General features: G+C 43.9%; 1 protein-coding gene across 1 annotated transcript in view; it reads right to left on the bottom strand.

The window, feature by feature from the left end:
• Window positions 1–27,217, bottom strand: part of CBL (Cbl proto-oncogene) — a 106,899-nt gene that overhangs the window by 74,070 nt on the left and 5,612 nt on the right. Inside the window, exon 2 of the mRNA XM_079789400.1 lies at window positions 843–1,090. Coding sequence (XP_079645526.1) covers window positions 843–1,090 — 248 coding nt within the window. The remainder of the gene's footprint in view (window positions 1–842; window positions 1,091–27,217) is intronic.

Genomic DNA, 27,217 nt, shown 5'->3' with positions numbered 1-27,217 from the left:
CCTAAACGGGCAGTCGGACATCCCTCGAGGGGTCCCATATTGGAGAGGGTACAGGCTGGGCTGAGGGACAATCCCCCTCTGTGCACGAATTTCGTGCACCGGGCCTCTAGTGTATATATATATATATATATATATATATATATATATAACATATACACACACACACACACTGAGTGGCCAGATTATTATGCGTTCAGAGATCATAATAATCTGGCCACTCAGTGTATATAATCAACCTATTTCTCTCCTAGTATGTAGCTTCCAGCAACCAATAACAGGATAGCCAATATAGTTTTTGGTACTTAATAAGAATAAAAGAATATATAGTGATCCCTCAAATATTTATTGAATTGACTTACATTTGCCAATATCTATTCTATTTGAAAAGTCACTTTACCTATAAAAGAAATGTCATTTCACTACATTTCATTTAAAAGTTATCTAAACTATTGCCTTAATTTGTCTTCCTATTATCCCATACTTACAATTTACCTAATATGCTACAGCTCCAGCAAAATCTGCTCTTATTATACCTCAGCTTAACACTCTAGCCTCTTTCTTTCAAACTCTCACATACCCACAAAATTTCATGATCTTCAGGGTCTCTAAAGGACCTACTGCCTCCAACTCATCTTCATGACTGTAAGTCGATGACTTTTCATAGGAAGCGAGGGACCGTTCAACGTCCTCCGGGGCAACCTTTTCTATGAACCCCACCTTGAAATCAAATGTTAGCTTTGCATTCTTGTAGACAGAAAATTAAAACCAACTGAACTACTTCTACATGTTACCCACTCAAGCAGCCACGACCTACACAAACATTTGTGTAGGATCTCCATTACCTTGGCTGAGAATTCTCCTCATACATTCTTTCTTTACCCTCCTTGAAGAGGCTTATGGTCTGCTTGGTTTTCTTCATCAAATTCTCCATGAACACCCTAAAATACTCATTTTCTCCAAGTGTCTCCATCTTCCCCTCATATCTGGACAGGACCGTGCGCAGGTGCTGGTAGGTGTCTGGCAGCAGGTCTAAGATGTAAGGCGGGCTGTTCTTTAGCGCCAGCTTTGGGTTCTGACACAGCCGCACCACCTGAAACAAATGGAAAAGAAGGGCTATTACTGGGAGGATCTTAAGGACAATTCCCCTTTTTAAGTTTAAAAAGTTATAAAATATGTGCGATTGCAGAAATGTGAAAAATGGATAAGACTACAAGAAATGATCCATAACTCCTCTGTCCACAGGCTATCAATTTACTTTTTTTTAAATATATTTTTATTGATTTCAGAGAGGAAGGGAGAGGGATAGAGAGAAACACCAGTGATGAGAGAAAATCACTGATTGGCTGCATCCTACATGCTCCCTACTGGGGATGTGCCCGCAACCCAGGCCTGTGCCCTTGACCAGAATCAAACCTGGGACCCTTCAGTCCGAAGGCCGACGCTCTATTCACTGAGCCAAACCGGCCAGGGCCTATTTACATTTTGACTGGTTCCCCTAGAAGCGTAAAACCATATGGGAGGCTAATGATTCAGACAACATGTAACAGACTAAACAACCGAAGCAGGAAGGCAGGAAGGCGGGAAGGTGGGGGACACCCGCACAAATGCCTAAGAAGAGCCGGATGAAATACGGCAGGTTCCTTGTGGTGCCCGGCTCCCTCCGAGAGCAGAAGATTCTCAAGCACGGAAGTGCAGATGGCAGCCGGGAGGTAAGTGGGTGGTGCAGGGTACGGCCTTTGAACAGCCACTAGGGGACAGGGGCAGCGAGGCTGTGGACCCAGCGAAGCATGGAGCTCAATGACATACCTTTTCTTCTCATATAAATGCAGGTCTCTCAGAATTTGCTAGTAATTTCTTTTTTTTTAATTTTTAAAAAATATGTTTTTATTGATTTCAGAAAGAGAGGAAGGAAGAGAGAGAGAAACATTGATGTGAGAGAGAAACATCCATCGGCTGCCTCCTGCACACACCCTACTGGGGATGTGCCTGCAACCAAGGTACATGCCCTTGACCGGAATTGAACCTGGGACCCTTGAGTCCCCAGGCCGACGCTCTATCTACTGAGCCAAACTGGTTAGGGCAATTCTTATATTTTAAATGTGTCTCTTTTAAAGAACATATTGCTAGATTTTAAAAATCTAATGTAACTGCCCAACCAGTGTTGCTCAGTGGTTGAGCACTGACCCATGAACCAGGAGGTCATGGTTCAATTCCTGATCAGGGCACATGCCTGGGTTGCGGGCTCCATCCCTGGTGGAGGGCATGCGAGAGGCAGCTAATCAGTGATTCTCTCTCATTGATGTTTCTCTCTCTCTCTCTCCCTCTCCCTTCCTCTCTGAAATCAATAAAAATATATTTTTAAAAGTAAAAATAAATAAATAAAATAGTGTGATATTGACCAAAGACAGTAAGTAAATGGCCAAGTGGAACAGAAAAAAAAGAAAACACAGATTCAACCATGTACGGAAATTCAGAATCAGAAGTGGCATAAAAGATCAGAGATCAAGAGAAAAACTACAGGGAAGTTGGCTGTCTTTATGCAGAAAACTAAAATGAGGCCTCTCAGGCCCTGGCTGGGTGGCTCAGTAAGAACATCATCCCGATCACGAAAAGGCGGCGGGTTCCATTCCCGGTGGGGCACACACCCAGGCTGTGGGTTCCATCCCTAGTCAAGGCACATAAGGGGAGTAACCGATAAATGGTTCTCTCTAATACCCATGTCTCTGTCTCTGTCTCTCTCCCTCCCTCCCTCCCTCCCTCCGTCTAAAAAGAAAAATAAAACGTTTGTGGAAGAGCAGCTTAAGGCAACTCAGTGGCCGTTCCTCCCCATGCAGTGGCCGCAGGGAAAGGCAGGCCCATGGCGGGGCTCCGGAGGGCCTGGTCTGGCTGGTGCGGTTCCAGGTGAGGCTCCAGGTGAGGCTCCAGGTGCGGTTCCAGGTGCGGTTCCAGGTGAGGCTCCAGGTGAGGCTCCAGGTGAAGCGGCGGCCGCAGGCACTTCTGCCCGCCCCGGCCGCCCCCTGGGCCGCCTGCCGGGGCCGCAGCGCCAGCAGCAGCTCCCGGTCCTCTGCAGACGCAGCCGCCGCCCTCTTCCCCGCGCGGACGGCACAGAGTCAGGACAGTGCCGTCCTGGGCCTGCCGGGGATTCTGCCGGGGATTCTGCCGGGGATTCGAGGACACCCTCCTCCTTCCCCCGCAGGACTCCCTTTAAGTCACGTGGACCAAGAACCAAGCCGCAGGCCCCGGGGTGCGCGCACAGGCCCCTAAAGCTCTTGTCACCAGACAGACAGACAGATGGCAGTCAGTCCACGGCGCCTGGGCGGCTCCTTGGTGTCTCCGATGCCGCGCAGTGCTGAGGGCAGGGGGTCAGTCTCATGGGAGGTAAAGTGTCTTGTTCTCTGGTCGCTTTTCAGATTTTCTTTGGCTCACGTTTTATTCATACTTCTCCTGGTGTTTTATTGAGCTTCTTCAATTTGCAACTTCATGATTTCCATCAATTTGGGGAAATTACTAGCCAATTTCTCATCAAACATTGCTCCTGCCCCATTCTCTCTCTTCTCCCTCTGGAACTTTAGTTACTTATATACAAGACCCTTTCACAATATTCTATTTGTCTCTTACATTCTTTTCTGTATTCTCCATTCTTTTGTCTCTCAATGCTTGTCTGGATTTTTTTCTGATTTATCTTTCACTTCACTAATTCTCTCTTTAGCTGTATCTATACTGTTAATAAACCTATCCACTAAGCTCCTAATAATCAGTTCTTGTGTTTTTCAGTTCTACAATTTCTATATCATTCTTTATCATTTCAAGCCTCTGTCAAAATGATAAATTTTGTTTTTAATTCTTCTAACACATTAATCATAAATATACCTTTAGTCCATGACTGATAACTTATATATCTGTATCTTCATAGGTATGTTTCTATTGTCAAAGTTTCCTCTTTGCTTTTAACTGTATTTTGTCTTTCCATATTCCTAGTTATTTTTATGGGATGCTGAACATTATAGAAAAGTAGAGACAAGCTGAGGCCCCTGAAGCTGTCATCCATAAAGGACTCACTTCTGGTTCTGGCAGGCAGACAGGCTATGGACACTAGGACTCCCAGATCATCTTAACCCAGAACTGAGAGATTTAAAAGCTGGGCTTCAGTCCTTAAAAGACGGGTCTACTTCTGCTGCACCCTCACGCCTACGATCGGCCCTCAGGGACCCGACCCAAAGCCTGGAGGTTTCCCCGGGGCCCTCCGCTTTGGCAGCTCTGATTCCAATTGTTTGTCCTCCTGGGCTGAATCGGCAATGACCTCCTCGGCAAGGCAGCCTCACACATCAGGCTCACCTCTGAGCTTTCCTTATCTTCCAGAGTTTGGCCTCATAATTCCTCACTGCTTTTACAGCTTTTCTGTATCTTCTAGCTTTTCTAGTTGTCAGCAGTATATTTAATTTGAAACAACCTAGTCTAACATTTGCAGAACTCTGACATCTTACTCATTATTTCACATTTTAAAATACCTATATTTTTGTCACCAGAAGCTCATTATAAACCTCTTGAGATGTCTAAATGATTGCAGTCTATGAATATACCATATCTTAATCATTGCCCACACTTCGTTTTAACATTTATACTAGGGGCCCCGTGCACAAACTCGTGCACCTTGAAAGGAACTGTGGGCCGCGAGGCTGCGGTGGGCACAGGGGTGGGTCTCGGCCCATCCTCCGCGCCCCGCCCAGCCCCTCCCGCTGCGGCCCCGGTCCCCTGTCTGCTGGCAGCCCTGCTCCTGCCGCCACCACGCCCATCCGCTGACAGCACCAGCCCGGCTCGCACCTGCTGACAGCGCGAAGCAATTGGGGCCAGCGCCAGCACTGGTGAGAGCAGGGCCGGCCCTGTCTGCGGGTGTAAGTGGCAGCTGCTGCCCTGATCTCCCCTCAGGAGCAGGAGGAGGTGGAGAAGCCCTCAGGGGTGATTGGGGCCGGCAGTGGCCGCTCACACCTGCTGATGGCACCAAGTAACCGGTACCAGTGCCGGGCACTGGCAGCAGGTGTGAGTGGCGGCTCCGGTGCCAGCAGTGGGTGCGAGCGGGGCTGGTGCCTGCAGCAGGTGCAAGTGCCAGACAGGACCACGGCGCGCAGGAGCAAAGAATTTTCAGTAACCACCAGAGGCTCGCCCCGATGACAGCGACAGGTGCCCCACCTTGGTCTGGCGCCCCCCACTCACCTGCTCCACCATCCTGCCATGGCCGACACCCGCCATGTTCTGCGTGCACCCCCTCGTGGTCAGCACACGTCATAGTGACCGGTTGTTCGGTTGTTTGGTTGTTCCACCAGTCAGTCTATTTGCATATCAGCCTTTTATTATATAGGATTGTTTTCAAGTCTTAAGTATTGCAAGTATCAGTGTGATGAACATCTTTGGGTACTTTATTCTTCTATATATCAGACTGTTTCCTTAGGATAGATCCCCCAAAAGTGGAATCGTAAGGTCCATCTAGAACAACTGCAAAATTCCCATTTAATGACTACTCATCAGGAACTCTGTAAATTATGAGTGAGACGGTATTAAATTTCTAAAGCTAGATCTTTTATTCTCTGTGTACCATTTCCTAAACTTTTAAAAACAGACCTACATATAAGCCTAGCAAATAAACATAAACTAAATCAACAAAAATATTCAATGTATGAATATTTAAAGTGCTTTAGGAAGTGCTCCTCCTCCTCAAGAATTTCAGGCCCGAAGAGAAAGGCAGAGCCAAGAAGAAGACTCCGTCTCGGAAGACAGCTATCTTCTGAGTGCAATGGAGTCAGTCCCTAACGTACCAGTTACATTCTAAAACCTCATCTATACGTCAGCTGCTTACAATTCACAATGCATTCTTACAGAATATGTATTCACATGTAGAAATGTTAGCATGGCAGGTCCCTGCGTGAGTCCCTGGAAGGAAGAAAGGGAAGCTGACACTGGAACTGAGAGAGCAGGCCCTGCAAGGACCACACGAGGCACATGACGGAGGTTTTTACTTTCAGAGAAAACTGAACAGGAAACGGGAACCACAGCACAACCAGGAGCTCTACTCACGGTAAGAGAAGGGACATCTGCTTCCCTCAAACAGGAAGAAAAGGAGTTAGGACAGGTCCAGACAAGGAGACAGTAAGCTAAACCAAGTTCTACCTGCTGGTTTTGATTTTTCCCAATGTATCCATTCAACAAATACAGGGTGGGACAACATAGCTTTACAGTTGTTTGTTTGGGAAAATAATACAATAATTAATAAATAATAATACAAGAATAAACTCAATCTGAGAGGAATAAGGCAACAAACAACAACTTTTTAAATATATTTTTATTCGATGTTTCTCTCTCATCGATGTTTCTAGCTTTCTATCCCTCTCTCTTCCTCTCTGTAAAAAATCAATAAAATATATTTAAAATAAATAAATAAATAAATAAATAAATAAATAAATATATTTTTATTGATTTCAGAGAGGAAGGGAGAGGGAGAGAGACAGAAACATCAATGATGAGAGAGAATCACTGATCGGCTGCCTCCTGCACGCCCCCCACTGGGGATCGAGCCCGCAACCCAGGCATGTGCCCTTGGCTGGAATCGAACCTGGGACTCCTCAGTCCGCAGGCCGACGCTCAATCCACTGAGCCAAACCAGCTAGGGCCAAACAACAACTTTTTAAAAAATCAACATGAACCCTGGCTGGTTTGGCTCAATGGATAGAGCATTGGCCTGCGGACTGAAGGGTCTCAGGTTCAATTCCAGCCAAGGGCACATGCCTGGGTTGCAGGCTCCATCCCTAGTGGGGGGCGTGCAGGAGGCAGCCAATCAATGGTTCTCTCTCATCATTGATGTTTCTATCTCTCTCTCCCTCTCCCTTCATCTCTGAAATCAATAAAAAATATATTTCAAAAAAATCAACATGAAAAACATCAGGTTCTATGCAGAGAATAGAGTAGTATAATAAGAAAATCCTGGGTGCTTTAGAATAGTGGATAGGGAAAGCTTTCTGAGATAAATTTGGGTTGAGAGTTGAAATTACAAGAAGGAGTTGGCCATATAGATTCAACAAAAGAGCAGCCCAAATAGAGGAAAAGAACTAATCCAACAGCCCTAAAGTAGAACAGATCTGGATAGAAAGGTTAGGGAAAGAAAAATGCAGAAAGCAAGGTGGAGAGGGTGATTGAGACAGAGATGTGGAGTAGGCAGGAAATTAACAAGAAGGCATTATGATGAAGTCTAAAATATGTTTTTAAATTTTCAATTAGAATTTAAAAGGGCCGCCTGTTTGGTGTGGCTCAGTGGTTGAGCATCAAGCCATGAACCAGAAGGTCACAGTTGGATTCCCAGCCAGGGCACATGTCTGGGTTGCAGGCTCCATCCCCAGTAGGGGGCATGGAGGAGGCAGCAGATCAATGATTCGCTCTCATCACTGATGTTTCTATCTCTCTCTCCCTCTCCCTTCCTCTCTAAAACCAATAAGAAATATATTTTTTAAATATCCTGTATCAGTCATTTATCTTTAGTAAATTTCTTAACATCTGAGCCTCAATTCTCCCATCTGCAGAAAGAGATGATACTGCCTCATTGTGAAAGAACACAGTTTCCAATAAAGTAGGCTTTCAGGAGAAGGCAGTGCCCTCCCCACGTCCACACGGCTCACACAGGGCGGCAGGAGTTGTCTATTGAGATGCAATGGTAGACTCACATAACCCTTTGCTGACTCCCAGAAACTGATACCGTTATTCCTACCACCCTGGCCAAGCCACCACTACCTTCCCAATTCTGCATGGCCTCTGACTCACTGGTACCCAAGGAACAGCGAACAAACAGCAGGCCGCCCAAGAACAAGCTGACCGACAACCTACAGGTGCTACAGGAACCACCCCTTCAAAGGTCCAAACCAGGCAGAGCTCCTGATAAAAGCATTTACATTCATACCCAGGGCCAAACACACGAACCCATATCTTCTTCCTAATTAAAAGCAACTGGATTAACACCACGCGATCATGTTAAAATGCAATATTTGCCTAAAATCTCTGGAAAGAAGATATATTTCCTTTCAGTAACAACAACTAAAAACTAAACTGACATTGCTCTGATCTTACATATACTGTCCAACCTATAACATGCAATCAATAAATGTTCATATATCACTCCACAATAACATACCAGACTTACACTATCACAAGTTTAAAAAACGTTCCAAAATGCTTGATCAATTTGCATTTCAAATTAGTACTATGGACCTCCCAGGAGTGTTCCCTCTCTCCTTAGAATGTGAGCTTGGAAAAGATCATTTGTAGACTAAGTGTCTGACCAGGGAAACCAGCACTCCACCAACAACTTGAATCTCCAATACTAACACAGACAATAAAGAAAATATATAGGTTGAACTAATCTTTGAATATTAAGTCTTCTGAAAAGAAAAAAATGCCTTAAATATTTATAACCTCTAGGAAAACAAAGTTCCAAAGAGGCTCTGTGGCCGAAACCGGTTTGGCTCAGTGGATAGAGCGTCGGTCTGCGGACTGAAAGATCCCAGGTTCGATTCCGGTCAAGGGCATGTACATTGGTTGCGGGCACATCCCTGGTAGGGGGTGTGCAAGAGGCAGCTGGTTGATGTTTCTCTCTCATCGATGTTTCTAGCTCTCTGTCCCTCTTCTTTCCTCTCTGTAAAAAATCAATAAAATATATTTTTTTTAAAAAAAGGCTCTGTGAATAATTCAACAAATTATCAACCAATAGTTAACAAATACCGAAGGCCAGAGCAGCCTGCCTTGGTTACTTCAATGAATTTTAAATTGGCAATCATAGTTAACTGAAAAAATTTCACCAAATAATTTCTGCCAGATAAAATATTTTCCTGACTAGTCTGATCTCTATGTGGCCAGCTTTCCTTTGCTTTCCAAGTCTCACAACAGTACAAATGGCTGCCTTTTGTTTACCTCTGCTGTGCATTTACAGCATCCCGCGGAACAATGACAAAAAGAAGAGTGCCTAGCTCTGGGACCCACAGCACCCTGTGCAGCTGCCACAGCCTCCATTCACAGCAGCTTCCTCCTAGCTGCCTCCCCTTTCCTCTGCCAACGCTCAAGGATCAATAGGAAAACTTTGGAAAGTGCCATGATCACACTACAGGGGTATAACACTGTGCTTCAAAACTGCTACATTTTTGAAAAATAGAAAAGCTACAGAGAACAGTGCCTAAGCCAATCCTATTCTGGTCACAAAGGAACCTGTATTTCTAATTAAGCAGAAAACTGTAAGTATATAGGACTATGAATAAGTATTCTTTTTTTGAATCTATTTTTACTGAGTTCAGGAGAGGCAGGGAGAGGGGGAGAGAGAGAGAAACATCAATGATGAGAGAGAATCATTGCTCGGCTGCACACCCCACACTGGGGATCAAGCCCACAACCGGAGCATGTGCCCCAACCGGGAATCCAACCGCGACCTCCTGGTTCACAGATTGATACTCAGCCCCTGAGCCACGCTGGCCAGGCATAACTGAGTACTTTCCATCTCTGTAGACCTCAACTTATCCATGGAAGCGTTTTTCTTTTCAAACTATTTCATACATTAAAACATCATTAAAATAGCACTCAGAACCAAGTATTCAGTATGTTGAGCTTCACATAAAACATGTAAACTTGGATTACAGTTTTAAAAGAATGTATATTGCTCAAGAGAATAGGAAGTATAGCAAAAGAGGCACCAGACCAGGAGTCTGGAGCCCTGGGTTCCAGTCTGCAGTGTGACATGAATTGGCTACATGACGTTAGGCAAGTTATTCATCTCTCAATTTCTAACTCTATAAATAAAAGAGATCAAGTAACTTCTAAAGTCTCATAAGACTTTAATTTCCTAAAATCTTCTTAAAATTTCAAGTTTCAGAAACGTGAAGAATTATTAGTTGTACAAGTGTAAATATGTATATTAGCACACTGCCCCCCAAAAATAATCTTCCACCCACAACCCTTGTCTAGTTTATTGATTTAAATATGGTAGCTGATTCCTAGTGATCTTAGGTGCCTTAGTGAACGTCATGGCACCTTGCCACACTCACACTGCATCGGACACATACTCCGTCCAGGTGCCCAGTGCGTGCACACAGCGCTCTCGTGCCGTAGTGAGGGCACACACAGGGCTCTGGGCAGCTCAGTGGGGTCATTAGGTAAACTATTACTTAATCCCTGAGAAGACAAGCAGGGCACTGGGAATGGGGAGGGACTTCAGACCAGACAGGCGCTGCACTGTCCTAATCCACAGTAGCATCTCAACTAGGGTCAGTCAGACATGTGATGCTAAAGTCATTTCACCTCCAGTTTGTTCTGTGTTTGGTTTGGAGTTTAACTAATAAGCCTGGTCAGGAATTACTTTTTTTTAAAAAAAACCTCACCTGAGGATATTTTTTCCATTGATTTCTAGAGAGAATGGAAGGGAGGAAGGAAGGGGGAAGAGAGAGAGAGAAACACTGACATGAGAGAGACACATGGATTGGTTGCCTCCCCCACACTCCATACTGGGGCTGCGGAACCTGCAACCGAGGTATGTGCCCTTGACTGGAATCGAACCCGCAACCCTTCAGTCGGTGGGCCGATACTCTAACCAATGACCAAACCAGCCAGGGCATGGACTCTATTTTTAAAAGGACAAAGTAGCCCTAGCCAGTTGCTCAGTGGTTAGAGCATTAGCCCATGGACTGAAGGATCCCACATTCGATTGCAGTCAAGGGCACGTACCTGGGTTGCAGACTTGATTCCTGGCCCCTGGTTGGGGCGCATGCGGGAGGCAACCAATGGATGTGTCTCTCTCACATCGATGTTTCTCTCTCTCTCTGTCTCTCCCCCTCCCTTCCACTCTCTCTAAAAATCAATGGAAAAAATATCCTCAGGTGAGGATTAACAAAACAAACTCAAAAATAGAATCCATGTATAAAAACTGCATGGTTAAGAAGTCAGCACATGTCAAGTTATTTAGTTTGATATAGTATATATATTTTAAAGTTTAATGTATGATTCCTTTTTCATTTCATTTCAGCCTATTTCATTTCTAGGAGTTTAGTCTAAAGAAATATTTAGAAATTGCATAATGGATACTAATTAAATCACTGTTTCTAATATTAAAAATAAAGAATAACCTAGAAAGTAAGCAATATAAATATCCTAATATATAAAAACCCAGTGTCCGTAACATCCAAAACGACCAAAGCCTCAACCGACAGGAAGTCAGCCCAACACTGACTGCTGAGGGGGCTGCGGATCAGGCCTGAAGAGAGGCCTGTAGGGAGAAGCAGGGTCTGATCTGTAGCCTCCATGGCAGCTGTTGATCAGCCCTTGCCTCTCTCTTTCTCTCCGGGCCTGGCCAGCAGCTGTGCCTCTCTTTCTCTTGGGCCTTCGCTAGGGCTGCTGATTAGCCCCACCTCTTTGATCAGGCCCATTGATAGGCCCAGAGACGCTGACTGGCATAGAAACCAACCAATCAGAACCAAATCTGGGTGAAGTGCGAGGAGCCAATGGCTGCCTAGGAGGAAGAGCTTTTGACACTGACTGGCATAGAAACCAACCAATCAGAACCTAATCTGGTGAACTGCAAAGGCAGAACCTAAGGTGGGGGCTGAGGAGGGGTTTTAAGGGCAATAGCTGTTTGGTGTAAGGTGTAAAAAAGCAGTTCAATTTTTTAATGACTGGTTTGGTAGTATAGTGCATATGGCTGGCTATCAGTCCAGATATAGGGATTATGTATTTTTGTCTGCCAAGAGCATCTCCTCCTGATGAAAAAGCCTCCCCACCCCCCACCCCCCAGCCCACTTTTAAGCAATCCTATCGTATATAATCTATCTATACTACTAAAAGGGTAATATGCTAATTAGACTGGGTTGACCGGGCATCTTCCGGACGTCTGACTTCCTTCAGGACAAAGCCACGGTGGTGGTGGCCAAGGCAGAGGCCGTTAGGGGTGATCAGGCTGCAGGGGAGGGCAGTTGGGGGCGAGATCAGGCCAGCAGGGGAGGGCAGTTAGGGGTGATCAGGCCGGCAAAGGAGAGCAGTTGGGGGCGTGATCAGGCAGGCAGAGGCAGTTAGGGGCGATCAGGCTGGCAGGGGAGGGCAGTTGGGGGCAACCAGGCCAGCAGGGGAGGGCAGTTGGGGGTGAGATCAGGCCGGCAGAGGAGGGCAGTTAGGGGCGATGAGGCAGGCAGGCAGAGGCAGTTAGGGCGATCAGGCAGGAATGCAGAGGTTAGGGGCAATCAGGAAGGCAGGCAGAAGGGTTAGGGGCAATCAGGCAGGCAGGCAGGTGAGCAGTTAGGAGCCAGTGGTCCCAGATTGCGAGAGGAATGTCCCCGATTAGAGAGAGTGCAGGCTGGGCTGAGGGAACCACCACCCCACCCCGCCCTGTGCACGAATTTCATCCACCGGGCCACTAGTATTAAATAAGTCCTTAAAAACATAATTCAAGAAGCCCTAGCCAGGTGGCTCAGTTGAAGTATCCCCTCATACACCAAAGGGTGGTGAGTTCGATTCCTGGTCAGGGCACATATCTAGGTTTCAGGTTCAAGCCCCAGAAGGCAATCGAGTGATGTTTCACTTTCACATTGATGTTTTCCTCTCTTCCTCTCTCTCTAAAAATCAATTTAAAAAAAACATATCCTAGGGTGAAGATTTAAAACAAAAATTTAATTCAAGAAGACATATAAGTGTCATTAACATGGAAAAACCTCCATTATGTAGCAAATTTTTAAAAAGAAAAACTTCTGGAACCAATTTTGCTTAAAAATCCCACTTTTACTTAAAAATGTATGATTTTATAAAATTTAAGAACATAATAACTAAAACCTTAAAACAGAAATAGGATGCTTTGTTCCCATTTCATTTATTTACTTTTTAATCCTCAACCGATTTTTTCCATTGATTTTTAGAAAGTGGAAGGGAGAGGGAGAGACAGAGAGAAACACTGATGTAAGAGAGACACATAGATTGGTTGCTTCCTGCATACTCCCTAGCAACCAAGGTACTTGCCCTTAACTGGAAACAAATCCAGGACCCTTCGGTGAGCAAGCCAACACTCTATCCACTGGGCCAAATGGGCCAGGGCTGTTGCCATTTCTTTAAAAAAAAAAAAAAAAAAAACACACCTGTCAAGTCTGTGTAAAATTAAAGCACCTGTGGTATACAGCCCTGCCTTCCAGTGTGGTCCCTGGGCCAGCTGCATGGACTTCCCTTGGGAGCTGGTCAGGGATGTAGAATCTCAAGCCCCACCCAGATCTACTCAGATTGTATATTTTAACAATATCCTCAGAGCAAGCATGTCAAACTCGTGGCCCACAACAAATATTTTTGCGGCCCAGCCAATATAATGGTATGTAAAAAACGTTTTAATAAAAATTTCATAACTTATTTTTTACAATATCCTGTTATACACAATCCTATACAATAAAAGCATAGTATGCAAATTGTCCCCTGGACCAGTAGTTGTCCAGGAGTTCAACCAGGGGGTGAGGCTGACCGGGGGAAGGGTCGGAGGCCCCTGCCGGCAGCCGCTAGGGACCCTACCAGTGCACGAATTTCATGCACTGTGCCACTAGTTATTAATAACGAACTACAACATTCACTAATGACTGATTACTGTAATCATGTTGCATTCATTTCCCTTACGTGCCTTACGCACAGGCGCACCATTTCTCTCCACTAATACCAGCAGCGAATATTTTAGCAGCTGATTGCCATGTCATTAGTCTTGGACTGACTTGTTTGGTGTGTGTAACAGGAAATATTTTGCTTTCGGAGAACAAGAAAAATAGGTTTATTTGCGTTACGCTTATTAATTTGTGCAGTTATTCAGTGTCTAGTAAGTTAATGTTCAAGGAAAAATATTAATGTTTATTAAAATGTTCCTTTATTTTATGTTAACAATGACTCATTTATTTCAGCCCTTTGTATTCAGAATGTCTCTATCGAAATAAACCTACGTTTCTATGAAAATTGAAGCTTTTGTGTTTTTTGCGGCCACATACACTCACACCTTGTTTATTGGGCCCGTGTTAGCCTTTGAGTCTGACATGCTTGCCCCAGATGATCTGAATTCATGTAATAAGAAGCACTGGTTTATAAGAAATCACTTAACAGAGTCTGAATACCAGTTCAAGATCCACATAAAAAAAATAGTATTAGCTGGGCGGCTTAGACATGTTACTTAATCTCTCTGAATCTCCGTTTCATTCTCAAAAGACACATGTGAGCTTTTCATGTATCAACAGCTGTGAAGCTGTAAACGACAATCTGAGGGATGATTAGAACTTGGTTATCAGTCTTAGTAAATGCTATAGTCAACAACTGAGCCAAGTCAATAAATCTTCCAGACAATGCTGTCCACCCAGCCTCCCAGAGGCACTTCGGGAAAGGGATAGGACTGAAGTGGTGGACCCACATTTTAGATACTAGGTACCTCTGCAGGGTAGTCACTGGGGAACATGACGTAAAAGGACCGGTACCTTTTGTTCTGAATATTTTACGGCTCATAAATCGTTCTCTACAAAGAGTGCTGCACTGATGTCCTGCTCTTCCAAGCGGGTCTGAGGAAGGAGGAGCAGGAATCAGGACCCTGTCCCACTCACTGAAGGACCTCCCTCTCCTTAAGGCTTCCCCAGGGCTGAGCCCGGAGCCGGGGAAGGCAGCAGTCGTGTGTTTACAAAAGTGCCCAGGCAGCGGAGTCTACTAGACAAGACTCACCATCCGCCCCAACAGCTGCAGAAAGGAGACCAGAGCCATTGCTGATTTCCTGAGGGAGCCCGGAGCTTCTGAGATGGGGGCGGCATCTCCCCCAGGGCCTGCACCCCACAGGGGGCACCACCGATGCCATCACAAGCACCCTTCCCATCCTCTTCCTGGGCCTGCCGCAGGAAGGAACACTGGGCCCGAGCTGAGCTGGCTTCCAGGCTCCTTGTTGACTACACCCACCTACTTCCTTCCAGCACAGCGTGTGCTAATCAGGAAGACACGTCACAATGACTTGCTGGTTGCAGTTCCCTCTTCTGACAAACCTAATATAGATCAGAACTAACAGCTTAGAAAATGGGATTAAAGTTCAGACTGTTTTCAAAATAACACTTAGTCCATTTTTCTTTTAATGTTCTGGGATGGTCATTAAAGAGAGTTTTTCGTTGTATGAACATTCCTGTCTGTTTGAATGTAACATGAACGCTGGTGAGTGAGGAGTCGGCCAATCTGCTCCTGACTTGCCAGGTACACTATGTGTGCACTGCCGACTAACGCACAGGGCGGGCAAGGTAGGTGACAGTTGTGAGTACGCAAGACACAGTTTATTCTTCTATGATTATTTATTAATTATTGTATTATTTTCCATATGAACAGCTGTAAACCTACTTTCCCTACTCTTGTTTTAAAAACAGGCTTTACTATAGCAAGAATCACCGAGAACTTCAACCAAAGTCACACACTGAACAGAGCAGACTACCTCCTTCCGGGCCTAATACTACTTTTATTCTACGGGCCTTGCAGCATTTTAATCATGAATCACATGAAATGCTCAATTGAGCTCATTTTTCATAAGGAAACATTTAAAATGTTACATCCTTTGGGGGGAGCTTATCGAAATAGGCATAAAAACAACACTTCATGTTTTACAATGACTATGATATCTTTATAACACAAAGGGTGAAATTACTTATAATGTTACTTTAATTAAGCATTAAAATTTTTTAAAATTAAAAATAAAAATATTCTCTACCTTATCCCCCTAATTAATCATATAGAAAAAGAGGGACTACATTCTGATCCCACTTAACTTCACTCGTAAGTGCTATATCTTGGGCACAGGAACCGAAGTTCAGGCAAAGCCTGGGTCCTGAAGAGCGCTAGTGAGGGAGAATGATGAAATGAAAGTGTGAATGTTAGCACAGACAACGTGAATTCAGTATGATGGAAAATAAGGTGTCCAAACCTCTATGCAAAATAACCAGTACACATAATTTCTTTTTTTCCATCCTCACCAGAGGATATTGTTCCATTGATTTTAGAGAAAGTGGAAGAGAGAGGGAGAGACAGACAGAAACATCGATGTGAGAAAAACATCACTGGTTGCCTCCTGCTTGAGCCACACCGACTAGGGGCAGTACACATAATTTGAAGAGACACAAACCCTTAACTAAAAAGTAGGTAAGATATTGTATTGAATGGTACTAATTAAACATTCTCTTTTTATATATTTTTTTATTGATTTCTGAGAGAAAGGAAGAGAGAGATAGACACATCAATGATGAGAGAAAATCATTGCTCAGCTGCCTTCTGCACGCCCCCTCCTGGGGATGGAGCCCACAACCTGGGCACGTGCCCTTGACCAAATCAAACCCAGGACCCTTCAGTCCACAGGCCGATGCTCTAATCGCTGAGCCAAACCCATTAGAGCTAAACAATCTCTTAATATCATCCTATCTAATAAAGAGGTAATATGCAAATTGACCGTCACTCCAACACACAAGATGGCCACCCCATGTGGTCAAAGATGGCCACCACAAGATGGCTAGTAAGGGAGGGCAGTTGTACGGGGACGAGGCCTGGAGGGGAGGGCAGTTGGGGGTGACCAGGCCAGCAGGGGAGAGCAGTGAGGGGCGACCAGGCCGGCAGGGGAGGGCAGTTGGGAGGGACCAGGCCTGCAGGGGAGGGCAGTTGGGGGGACCAGGTCTGCAGGGGAGAGCAGTTGGGGGGGACCAAGCCTGCAGGGGAGGGCAGTTAGGGGTGACCAGGTCTGCAGGGGAGGACAGTTAGGGGCAACCGGGCCGGCAGGGGAGCAGTTAGACGTTGATCAGGCTGGCAGGGGAGTGGTTAGGGGGTGACCAGGCTGGCAGGCAGAAGCAGTTAGGGGCAATCAGGCAGGCAGGCAGGCGAACGGTTGGGAGTCAGCAGTCCTGGATTGTGAGAGGGATATCCGACTGCCCATTTAGGCCCAATCCCAGTGAGATTGGGCCTAAATGGGCAGTCAGACATCCCTCGAGGGGTCCCAGATTGGAGAGGGTGCAGGCTGGGCTGAGGGACACCCCCCCTCGTGCACGAATTTGGTGCACCGAGCCTCTAGTTCAAAATAATATGTGTGCTTTACCTGGTTGTGTGATGGCAGGGGATTTGTTCATGCGTGTAATGCTGCTGTGTGCCTACATAGGTCCCTTTCTGAATAAATGGCTTGTGTTAGCAGACTTTGTTATATATACCCAAGAAGGTATTGTACGGAGGAAACAACTACACCTTAGATGGTGCGTAATGATGATTCCAGGTCAGCCTCCACTATTAACAAAGTTACATAACCTCTCAGCCTACCACATCTATAAGAAACGGATGATAGAGGAGAAACCAAGATGGTGGCATAGGTAAACACCTGAACTTGCTGCCTCGCACAACCACTTCAAAACTACAACTAAAAGACAAAACGGACATCATCCAGAACCACAGGAAGGCTGGTTGAGTGGAAATTCTACAACTAGAAGGAAAGAGAAAAGCACACGGAGACTCACAGGAGCTGCGGAAGTAAAGGCAGAGATACGGAGGCACGTGCACGAGGAGAGGGCTGGCAACTGAGGACGCAGCTGGCTTTTTCAATCCGCAGGGAGACACAAGCTCCCGACTGCTCTGAACTCCAGTTCCGGGTGAGACTCTGAGGACCCAGACTCATACGGGGAGAAACTGGACTGTCTGGCATCGGACGGAACTTGAGGGCGGCTTTCTCTCAGAGGTGCTTGCAGTGATTACCATGGGAAACTGAGACCCGGGGGCCTCTTAGGGCAGGGCTGATGAGAAGCCATTGCTGTTTGCTCCGCCCTGAGACCCCGCCCCATCCAAGCGGTGTGCAGAGGCTTTTGCATAAGAATGGCTTGGTGCTTTGAAATCTAAACTTACCTAACAAACTGCAGCTGAGTCTGTGAGACCCAGAACATCCAAAAGAAGGCCCAAGGCTCCACAGCAGCTTGCACTACTTCACAGCTGGGCCTAATCTGGGCACCTCCAAACCCCAAACAAAGAAGAGGAATCTGCAGATCTCTCTGTACCTCCTGCTGGGTGGCCTCAGGCAGAGGCTAAATTTGCATCTCCTTGGAGATCTAAGAGCCAGTGTACCCAGTGGTCAGAGTGGGACGATCCAGATTACAACTCCTCAGATCCATAAGGGACACACTCAGGGGGCAGACTCAGTGAGCACCAAAGCCCCACTGAAGCAAGTCTTGCCTCATAAGGGTGTCTCCAGCACTGAAGTTCTCCCATCGTAGACACAGCTGATCCTCACAGCCAATTGGCCAGGAGGTCAATTCCTCCCAGTGATACCAACAACAATCAAGACTTAACTACAACAAGACTGTGCACACAGCCCACAAAGGGGTGCACCAAGAGTGTTCACCTCAGGTAACTGGGGAGGCTGAGCCACTGGGCCCTATAGGACACCTAGCACACAAAGCCATTCTATCAACACAGGGAAGCAGCCAAAATGCGAACACAGAAACAGGTCACAAATGACAGAAATAGAGGAAAGCAAACTACTGGATATAGAGTTCAAAACCACGTTTATAAGGTTTTTTAAGAATCTTCTAGAAACCACTGATAAATTTAGTGAGACTCTTGAGGATATGAAAAAGGACCAACTAGAAATTAAGCATACACTGAATGAAATAAAGAATAATATACAGAGATCCAACAGCAGACTAGAGGATTGCAAGAATCAAGTCAAAGATTTGAAATACAAAGAAGCAAAAAACACCCCACTGGAAAAGAAAAAAGAATCCAAAAATATGAAGATAGTGTAAGGAGCCTTTGGGACAACTTCAAGCGTACCAACATCCAAATTATGGGGGTGCCAGAAGAGAGAGAGCAAGACATTGAAAACCTATTTGAAGAAATAATGACAGAAAACTTCCCCCACCTGGTGAAAAAAATAGATTTACAAGTCCAGGAAGCACACAGAACCCCAAACAAAAGGAACCCAAAGAGGCCCACACCAAGACACATCATAATTAAAATGCCAAGGGCAAAAGACAAAGAGAGAATATTAAAAGCAGCAAGAGAAAAACAGTTAATTACCTACAAGGGAGCACCCATATGACTGTCAGCTGATTTCTCAACAGAAACTATGCAGACCAGAAGGGAGTGGCAAGAAATATTCAAAGTGATGAACAGCAAGAACCTACAACCAAGATTACTCTACCCAGCAAAGTTATCATTCAGAATTGAAGGGCAGATAAAGAGCTTCACAGATAAGAAAAAGCTAAAGTAGTTCATCACCGCCAAACCAGTATTATATGAAATGCTGAAGGGTATTCTTTAAGAAGAGGAAGAAGAAGAAAAAGGTAAAGATAAAAATTATGAACAACAAATACATATCTATCAACAAGTGAATCTAAAAATCAAGGGAATAAAAAATCTGATGAACAGAATAAACTGGTGAATATAATAGAATCAGGGGTATAGAAAGGGAGTGGACTGACAATATTTGGGGTGAAAGGGGTGTGGGGGTTGCGGGAAGAGACTGAACAAAAATCGTACACCTGTGGATGAGGACAGTGGGGGGTGGGTAAGGGCAGAGGGTCGGGTGGGAACCGGGTGGAGGGGAGCTATGGGGAGAAAAAAGAGGAACAACTGTAATAATCTGAACAATAAAGATTTATTTTTTAAAAAAGCATGCATATAAGCACAACCAATGGACACAAGACACTGTGGGGGTGGGATGAGGGCATGCGAGGGGGATAGGGGAGGCTGGGGGAAAGTCAATGGGGGGGAAGGAGATATATGTACTACTACATGTAATACTTTTAACAATAAAAAAATAAAATAAAAAAGAAACGGATGACAGCCTTGGCTGGTACTGCTCAGCGGTTAGAGCATCTGCCCACATATTGAACCATCATGGGTTCAATTCCCAATCAAGGGCACATATCTGGGTTGTGGGTTCGATCCCCGACTCCAGTAGGGGCACATGTGGGAGGCAACCAATTGATGTCTCTCTCTCACATCCATGTTTCTTGTTTTCTCTTTCTCTCTTTCTCTCTCACCTCCCTTCTTCCCTCCCTCCCTCCCTTTCCATGCTACTGAAATAAATAAATAAATAGGCCTGGCCAATGTGGCTCAGTGGTTGAGTGTCGACCTATGAACCAGGAGGTCACGGTTCAATTCCCGGTCAGGGCATCCCTAGTAGGGGGCGTGCAGGAGGCAGCCAATCAATGATCCTCTCTCATCATTGATGTTTCTATCTCTCCTTCTCCCTTCTTCTCTGAAATCAATTAAAAAATACATTTAAAAAATAAAACCATTATGTTTAAAAAATAAATACACAAATAAAGTAAAATTTTAAAAAAGGGAAGGAATGGATGGATGGACAGATGATATCACTAAAGGGCTACGGCAAGAAATAAGTCAGTTTAATGTAATTAAAATCCCCATCTCAATACCCTTCTGTTTCAGTAAATACTTTGGGTAACAAATATTTCAAAGCACTTACTATTGTGTCAGACCTCCAGACTGGACAATGCAGCAGAGAAGCAGACTCCAGCCGCTCCCCGTGGAGCTCACAATCTTCAGACGTTAAGATAGCACAGAAGAAATATGTATGCTATATTTAAACTTGAGATCTATCACTCTGTACATACTTATGTGGTCACTTATCACTGTAACACAATCTCCTGTAGTATAAGAATTTACACCAAGCACTCTGCTTGGGATTTAGTGACCAGGCAAACATAGGAAGAAAGGCAAGAGGAAAGGGAGTAAGAAGCCCAATGAAATATACTGACTCAGCCATGGCGGGTAGTTTAATTGGTTAGAGCTCTGTCCGGATACACCAAGGTTTCGGGTTTAATCCTGGGTCAGAGCGCATACAAGTAACAACCAATGAATAAATAAATACGTGGAACAACAATTAATGTTTCTCTCTCTCCTCCTTCCTCTCTCTCTCCAGAAATCAATCAATAAAAAAAATTTTAATATATAGGTACTGATTCATAAATTCTATTATTTGCATCTTTCTTCCCAAATATAGGATGTTAATTAACTCAAGGTGCTTTTTTTGGTGGGGAGGCGGGTGGGTAGTGCCAATAGGAGCAGGTACGGAGGGAGCAAAAAGAAAAGGGATCTTTTTGTTTTAAGGTGTACAGAATAATGATTTGATACATGTCTATACTGTGGAATTATTACCACAGTCAATTTAGTTGACATCCATCACCTCACATAGGATAGGAGTTAGTTCTTCTTTGAATGTTTGGTAAATTTATCTGTGAAGCCATCCAATCCAGAATGTTGTTTGTTGGGAAATTTTTTTATTACTGCTTCAATTTTGTTGGTTGAAATTGGTATGTTCAGATTTTGTTTTTTCTCAATTCAGTCTTGGAAGATTGTATGTTTCTAGGAATTTATCCATATCTTTCAGATTGTTCAATTTGTTGGTATATAATTTTAATAGTATTTTCTTATAATCCTTTGTATTTCTGTAGTGTCTGTTATTACTTCTTCCCTTTTATTTTTTTCACTTATTTGGGTCCTCTCTTTTTTTCTTGATGAGTCTGATTAAAGGTTTATGGATATTGTTTATCTTTTCATAGAACCAGTTCTTTGCTTCACTGATCTTTTGTATTGATTTTGTTTTACTCTATTTTGTTTATTTCTGCTCTGACCTTTATGATCTTTATTATTTTTTTTACTTCTACTCACGTTGGGCTTTTTTTGTTGTTCTTTTTCTAGTTCCTATAGCTGTAAGGTTAGATTACTTATTTGAGATTTTTCTTGTTTCTTGAGGGAGGCTAGTATTGCTATGAATTTGCCTTAGCACTGCTGTTGCTATGACTCATAGATTTTGGGTTACTTTTTTCACTTATATTTGTATCTTCTGATTTCCTTCTTCATCTCACCATTAACTTACTCATTGTTTAGTAACATGTTATTTAGCCTCCATGTATTTGTGTGTTTTTCAGGTGTGTTTTTTTTTTTCTCTCTCTCTAGTAATTGATTTACCTTTTCATACCACTATAGTCAGAGAAAATGCTCATTATGATTTCAATCTTCTTAAATTTACTGAGACTTGCTTTGTGGACTAACAAGTGATCTATTATAAAAAATGTTCCCTGTACATTTGAAGAGAAAGCATATTCTACTGCTCTCTAGGATGAAATGCTCTAAAAACAACAATTAAATCCATCTGTTATAATGTGTCATTTGAGGCCACAGTAATTCCTTTTGGATTTTCTGTCTGGAAGACCTGCCCACTGATGTCAAAGGGTGTTCAAGTCCCCTACTATGACTGTATTACAGTTGATCTCTCCCTTATGTCCATCAATATTTGCTTTATATATTTCAGTGTCCCTATGTTGCATACAAAAATGTATACAAGGGTTATACCCTTTTGTTGAATTGATCCCTTTACCATTATGTAATGTCCCTCTTTGTCTCTTACTACAGCCTTTCTTTTAAAATCTACATTGTCTGATATAGTATTGCTACTGTAGCTTTTTTTGTTTGTTTTTGTTTGCATGAAATCTTTCCATCCCTTCAGTTTCAGTTTGTGTGTGTCTTTGCATCTAAAGTAAGTCTTGGAAACAGCATATATATGCGTTTTGTTTTTTGAATTCAGCTACTCTATGTCTTTTTTTCTTTTCCTCACCAGAGAATATGCTTTTATTGATTTGAGAGAGAGAGAGAGAGAGAGAGAAAGAGAGAGAGAGAGAGAGAGAGAGAGAGACATCAATATGAGAGGGAAACATTGCGTGGTTGATTCCCATATGCACCCCAACCGGGGATCAAGCCCACAACCTAGATATGTGTCATTACAGGGACTCAAACCCACAACCTTTTGGTGTACAGGACAACGGTCCAAGCAACTGAGCCACCCAGCCAGGACTACCCTATGTCTTTTGATTGGAGCACTTAATCCAATTATATTTAAAGTGATTACTGGCTTCTGGTCAAGTTTGCAACATACATAAATAAAAAGAATAATTTACAGGGAATTAACAGTAGAGAAGATGAAGCCAAGACTCAAAACAGTGAAGGAGAAGAGAGAGTAAGAAATTAAAAACCTATTTTTTAAAAATGCTGGGGGGAAGGGGCTGGAGGGGTTCAATGGGGGGAGGGCATATGTAATACTTTCAACAATAAAGAATTTTTTTTTTAAATGACAGAAAACTTCCCTAACCTAGTAAAGGATAAAGACTTGTACACAAGTCCAGGAAGCACAGAGAGTCCCAAACAAGATGAACCTAAAGAAGACCACATGCAGACACATCATAATTGAAATACAAAAGGTTAAAGAGACAAAGAGTGAATCTTAAAAGCAGCAAGAGAAAACCAGTAAGTTATCTACAAGATTACTCTACCCAGCAAAGCTATTACTTAAAATTGAAGGAGAAATAAAGAGCTTCCCAGACAAGAAAAAGATAAAGGAGTTCATCACTGCCAAACCAGCATTATATAAAATATTAAAGTCTTCTTTAAGAAGAAAAATAAAAAATCAAATATATGAACAATAAGATTATATATATATATATATATATATATATATATATATATATATATCCGAATCTAAAAAACAAAATAAATGAACAAACAGAACAAGAGTCAGAGAACATTTTGATGATTGGATGATTGGGAGGGAGCTTGGGGTTAGGTGAAAAAGGTGAAGGGATTAAGAAGTGCAAATAGATAGTTACAGAATAGTCACAGGGCTGTTAAAGTACAGCATAGGGAATATAGTCACTAATATCATAATAACTATGTATGGTGTAGATGGGTGCAAGATTTATCGGGGTGATCATTTAGTAACTTATAGAATGTCTAACCACTGGGGTGTACACCTGAAACCAATATAATACAGAGGTGGGCAAAAGTAGATTTACAGTTGTGAGTAAATAAAACAAGAGTTTACTCTTATATTAATACTGGTGCCCCGGTGCACAGATTCATGCACAATGAAAGGAAATTAATTAGAAGGTGGCCGGCAGGACTGGGTGAGACGGGCTGGACACACCCTGAAGCCAACTTCCCGCAGTTCCCCCACCACCACCAGCTGCACCTGGGGCGGCACCATGGCTCGAAGAGCGTCTGTGGAGTGAGCAGAGTCCCTCCGGCAGGTGGGATTCCTTGGCCTGGCCTGCAGGGATTGGGCCGAAACAGATTCTCCAACATCCCCCAAGGGGTCCCGGATTGCAAGAGGGCAGTTCTCAGGTGACACATCCTGGAATCGTGCTCCCTCCTCTCTGGCTCCAGGGTGCATCACCTGTGAATGGCCACTGCCAAGTCAGCTCAGCAGCTCCTGCATTGAGCATCTGCCCCCTAGTGGTCAATGCACATCATACCTACCAGTCAGACAGTCAGACAGTCGCTTAGCCTTTTATATATATAGATTTCTTAGTCATTGTATTATTTATGTGTACTATAACTGTAAACCTATTTTGGCCAACCCCTATATTGTATGTCAACTGTAATTGAAAAATTATGATCTAAATAAATAAAGTTATTGATGCATATGTATTTACTGCCACTTCATTATTCGTATTTATGTTCCTCTTTTTTTCTTTCTTCTTAAAAATGTCCCTTTAACATTTATTATAAAGACTCTTTTGGTGGTGATGAATTCCTTTGGCCTTTTTTTGTCTGGGAAGCCCTTTACTTCTCCTTCAATTTCAAATGATAGCCTTGCTGAACAGAATAATCTTGGATGTAAATCTTTAATTTTCATCACTGAATATTTCAGCCTAATCTTCTGGCAGGCAGAGTTTCTGTTGAGAAATCAGCTGACAGTCTTAGGAGAACTCCCTTGTACTAGTAGGTAACTATCTTTCTCTTGCTGCTTTTAAGATTCTGTCTTTATCTTTTTTTTTAATCCTCATCCAATGATATTTTTCCGTTAATTTTTTTAGGGAGAATGGAAGAGAGAGGGAAAAACAGAGAAAAACATCAATGTGAGAGAAACACATTGATTGGTTGCCTCCTGCAGGAGCCCTGACCAGGGCCAGGGCCTGGGCGGGGGAGGAGCCTGCAACCAAGGTACTTGCCCTTAACTGGACTCGAACCTGGGACACTTTGGTCCTTAGGCCGACGCTCTATCCACCGAGCCAAACCAGCTAGGGCTCTGTCTTTATCTTTAATCTTTGCCATTTTAATTATGATGTGTCTTAGGGTGGGCCTCTTTGAGTTCATCTTGTTTGGGACTCTGCACTTCCTGGACTTGTGTGTCTTATTCCTTCATCAGGTTGAAAATTTTTCAGTCTTTATTTCTTCAAATAGGTTATCAATCCCTTGCTCTCTCTATTCTCCTTCTGATACCCCTATGATGGGGATGTTGTTGCATTTCATGTTGTCCCAGAGGTCCCTTAAATGTTCCTCATTTTTTTTTAAATCCTTTTTTCTTTTTGTTGTTCTAATTGGGTATTTTCTGCTGTCTTATCTTCCAAATCACTGATTTGATCTTCTGCTTCATTTAATCTGCCTTTGAGTCCCTCAGTGTATTTTTATTTATTTTTTTAAAAAATATATTTTATTGATTTATTACAGTGAGGAAGAGAGAGGGATAGAGAGTTAGAAACATCGATGAGAGAGAAACATCGACCAGCTGCCTCTTGCACACCCCCTACTGGGGATGTGCCCGCAACCAAGGTACATGCCCTTGACCGGAATCGAACCTGGGACCTTTCAGTCCGCAGGCCGACGCTCTATCCACTGAGCCAAACCGGTTTCGGCCCTCAGTGTATTTTTAATCCTCACCTGAGTATATGTTTGATTTGAAAGAGGGAGAGGGAGAGGGAGAGGTGGAGGGGGGGGGGAGGAGAGGGAGAGGGGGAGGAGAAGGGAGAGGGGAAGGGAAAGGGGGAGGGGGAGGGGAGAGGGAGAAACGTTGATGTGATAAACATTGATCAGTTGCCTCCTGTACTCACCCTGACCAGGGATCAAACCCACAACCTAGATATATGCCCTGATCGGGAATCAAATCTGCAACCGTTTTTGGTGTACAGGACAGCGTGCCAATAAACTGAGCCACCCAGCCAGGGCTTTCTAGTGTATTCTTCATTTCAGATATTGTATTCTTCACCTCTGACTGGCCCTTTTTTCTGCTTCGTATCTTTCATTAAGTTCTTACTGAGTTCATCCACTCTTCCCCTAAGTTCCTTGGGCATCCTCACAGCCACTGTTTTGAGCTCTGTATCTGGCAGATCCTTTTTCTGGGGGGTTCTCCTGTTTTTTCGTTTGGAGCATGCTTCTTTGTCTCCCCATTTTGGCTGTCTCTGTGCCTTTATTTCTGTGCATCAGGTCAATCTGCTCTGTGTTCCAGTCCTGGCAGGGTAGCCTTATGTAGCAGGTACCCTGCGGGGCTCAGCGGCACAGTCTCCCGGATCACTCAGGTGGGTGCTCCAGAAGGTTTGGGGGCGTTATGTGAGCCCTCCTATTGTCGTTGTCTTGATTGCTGTTTGGCCTCCATGGGTGGGGTTGGCCTTCAGCCTGGCTGACTATGAGGCTTGGCCCCGACCACCGTGGATGAGTCGCTGTGCAAGAGCTAACCACACAAAGCAAAATTCACCCCGGAGGGTCTAGTGCGGGCCGAAACTTCCCTTTGGGTGTGTGGCCTGTGGAGCTCACCATCTCCCTATCCGATTTTTAACTTAAGTTTCAAGCAATGTTATTTGGTTTGATTGTTTTACTTATTCAATTGCTTAAATGATGCATATGATGATAAGGAAAGCATTTTAGAGAGGTCCTTCCACCACTCGCCCGGGTTTTTCGAAATCTGGAGCTGAAAACACTGTTTTTGAACGCATGCTTTAACCTTTTGCACTCGGATGTCGAGTGTGACTCGACACGGTTAGCATCGGTAGCAGCTCTTTTTATACTCTTTGAATGTATCAATAATTTGAAATATAAAAAAATCCAAATAAATAAGTTTGTATGAAAAGAAACTCCAGTTTTTTATTCTACTGCCGCGCTTTGTAAAATCTGGGGTATTTAAAAAATTAAATCCCGAGTAGAATAAAGGAATCGAGAAAAAAGCAAGCGAGTGCAAAGGGTTAAGGGGAGCATTTTCCAATAAATTACATCCAATTTTTTAAAAAATCAACACCTTGCCAAAACCGGTTTGGCTCAGTGGATAAAGTGTCGGCCTGCGAACTGAGAGTCCCCGGGTTCAATTCCAGTCAGGGGCATGTACCTTGGCTGCGGGCATGTCCCCAGTGGGGGGTGTGCAGGAGGCAGC

Source organism: Cnephaeus nilssonii (genome assembly GCF_951640355.1).
Source record: "Cnephaeus nilssonii genome assembly, chromosome: 13".
Lineage (NCBI taxonomy): Eukaryota > Metazoa > Chordata > Mammalia > Chiroptera > Vespertilionidae > Cnephaeus > Cnephaeus nilssonii.
The sequence above is the reverse complement of the archived record's forward strand: the minus strand, read 5'-3'. Positions and strand labels throughout refer to the sequence as shown.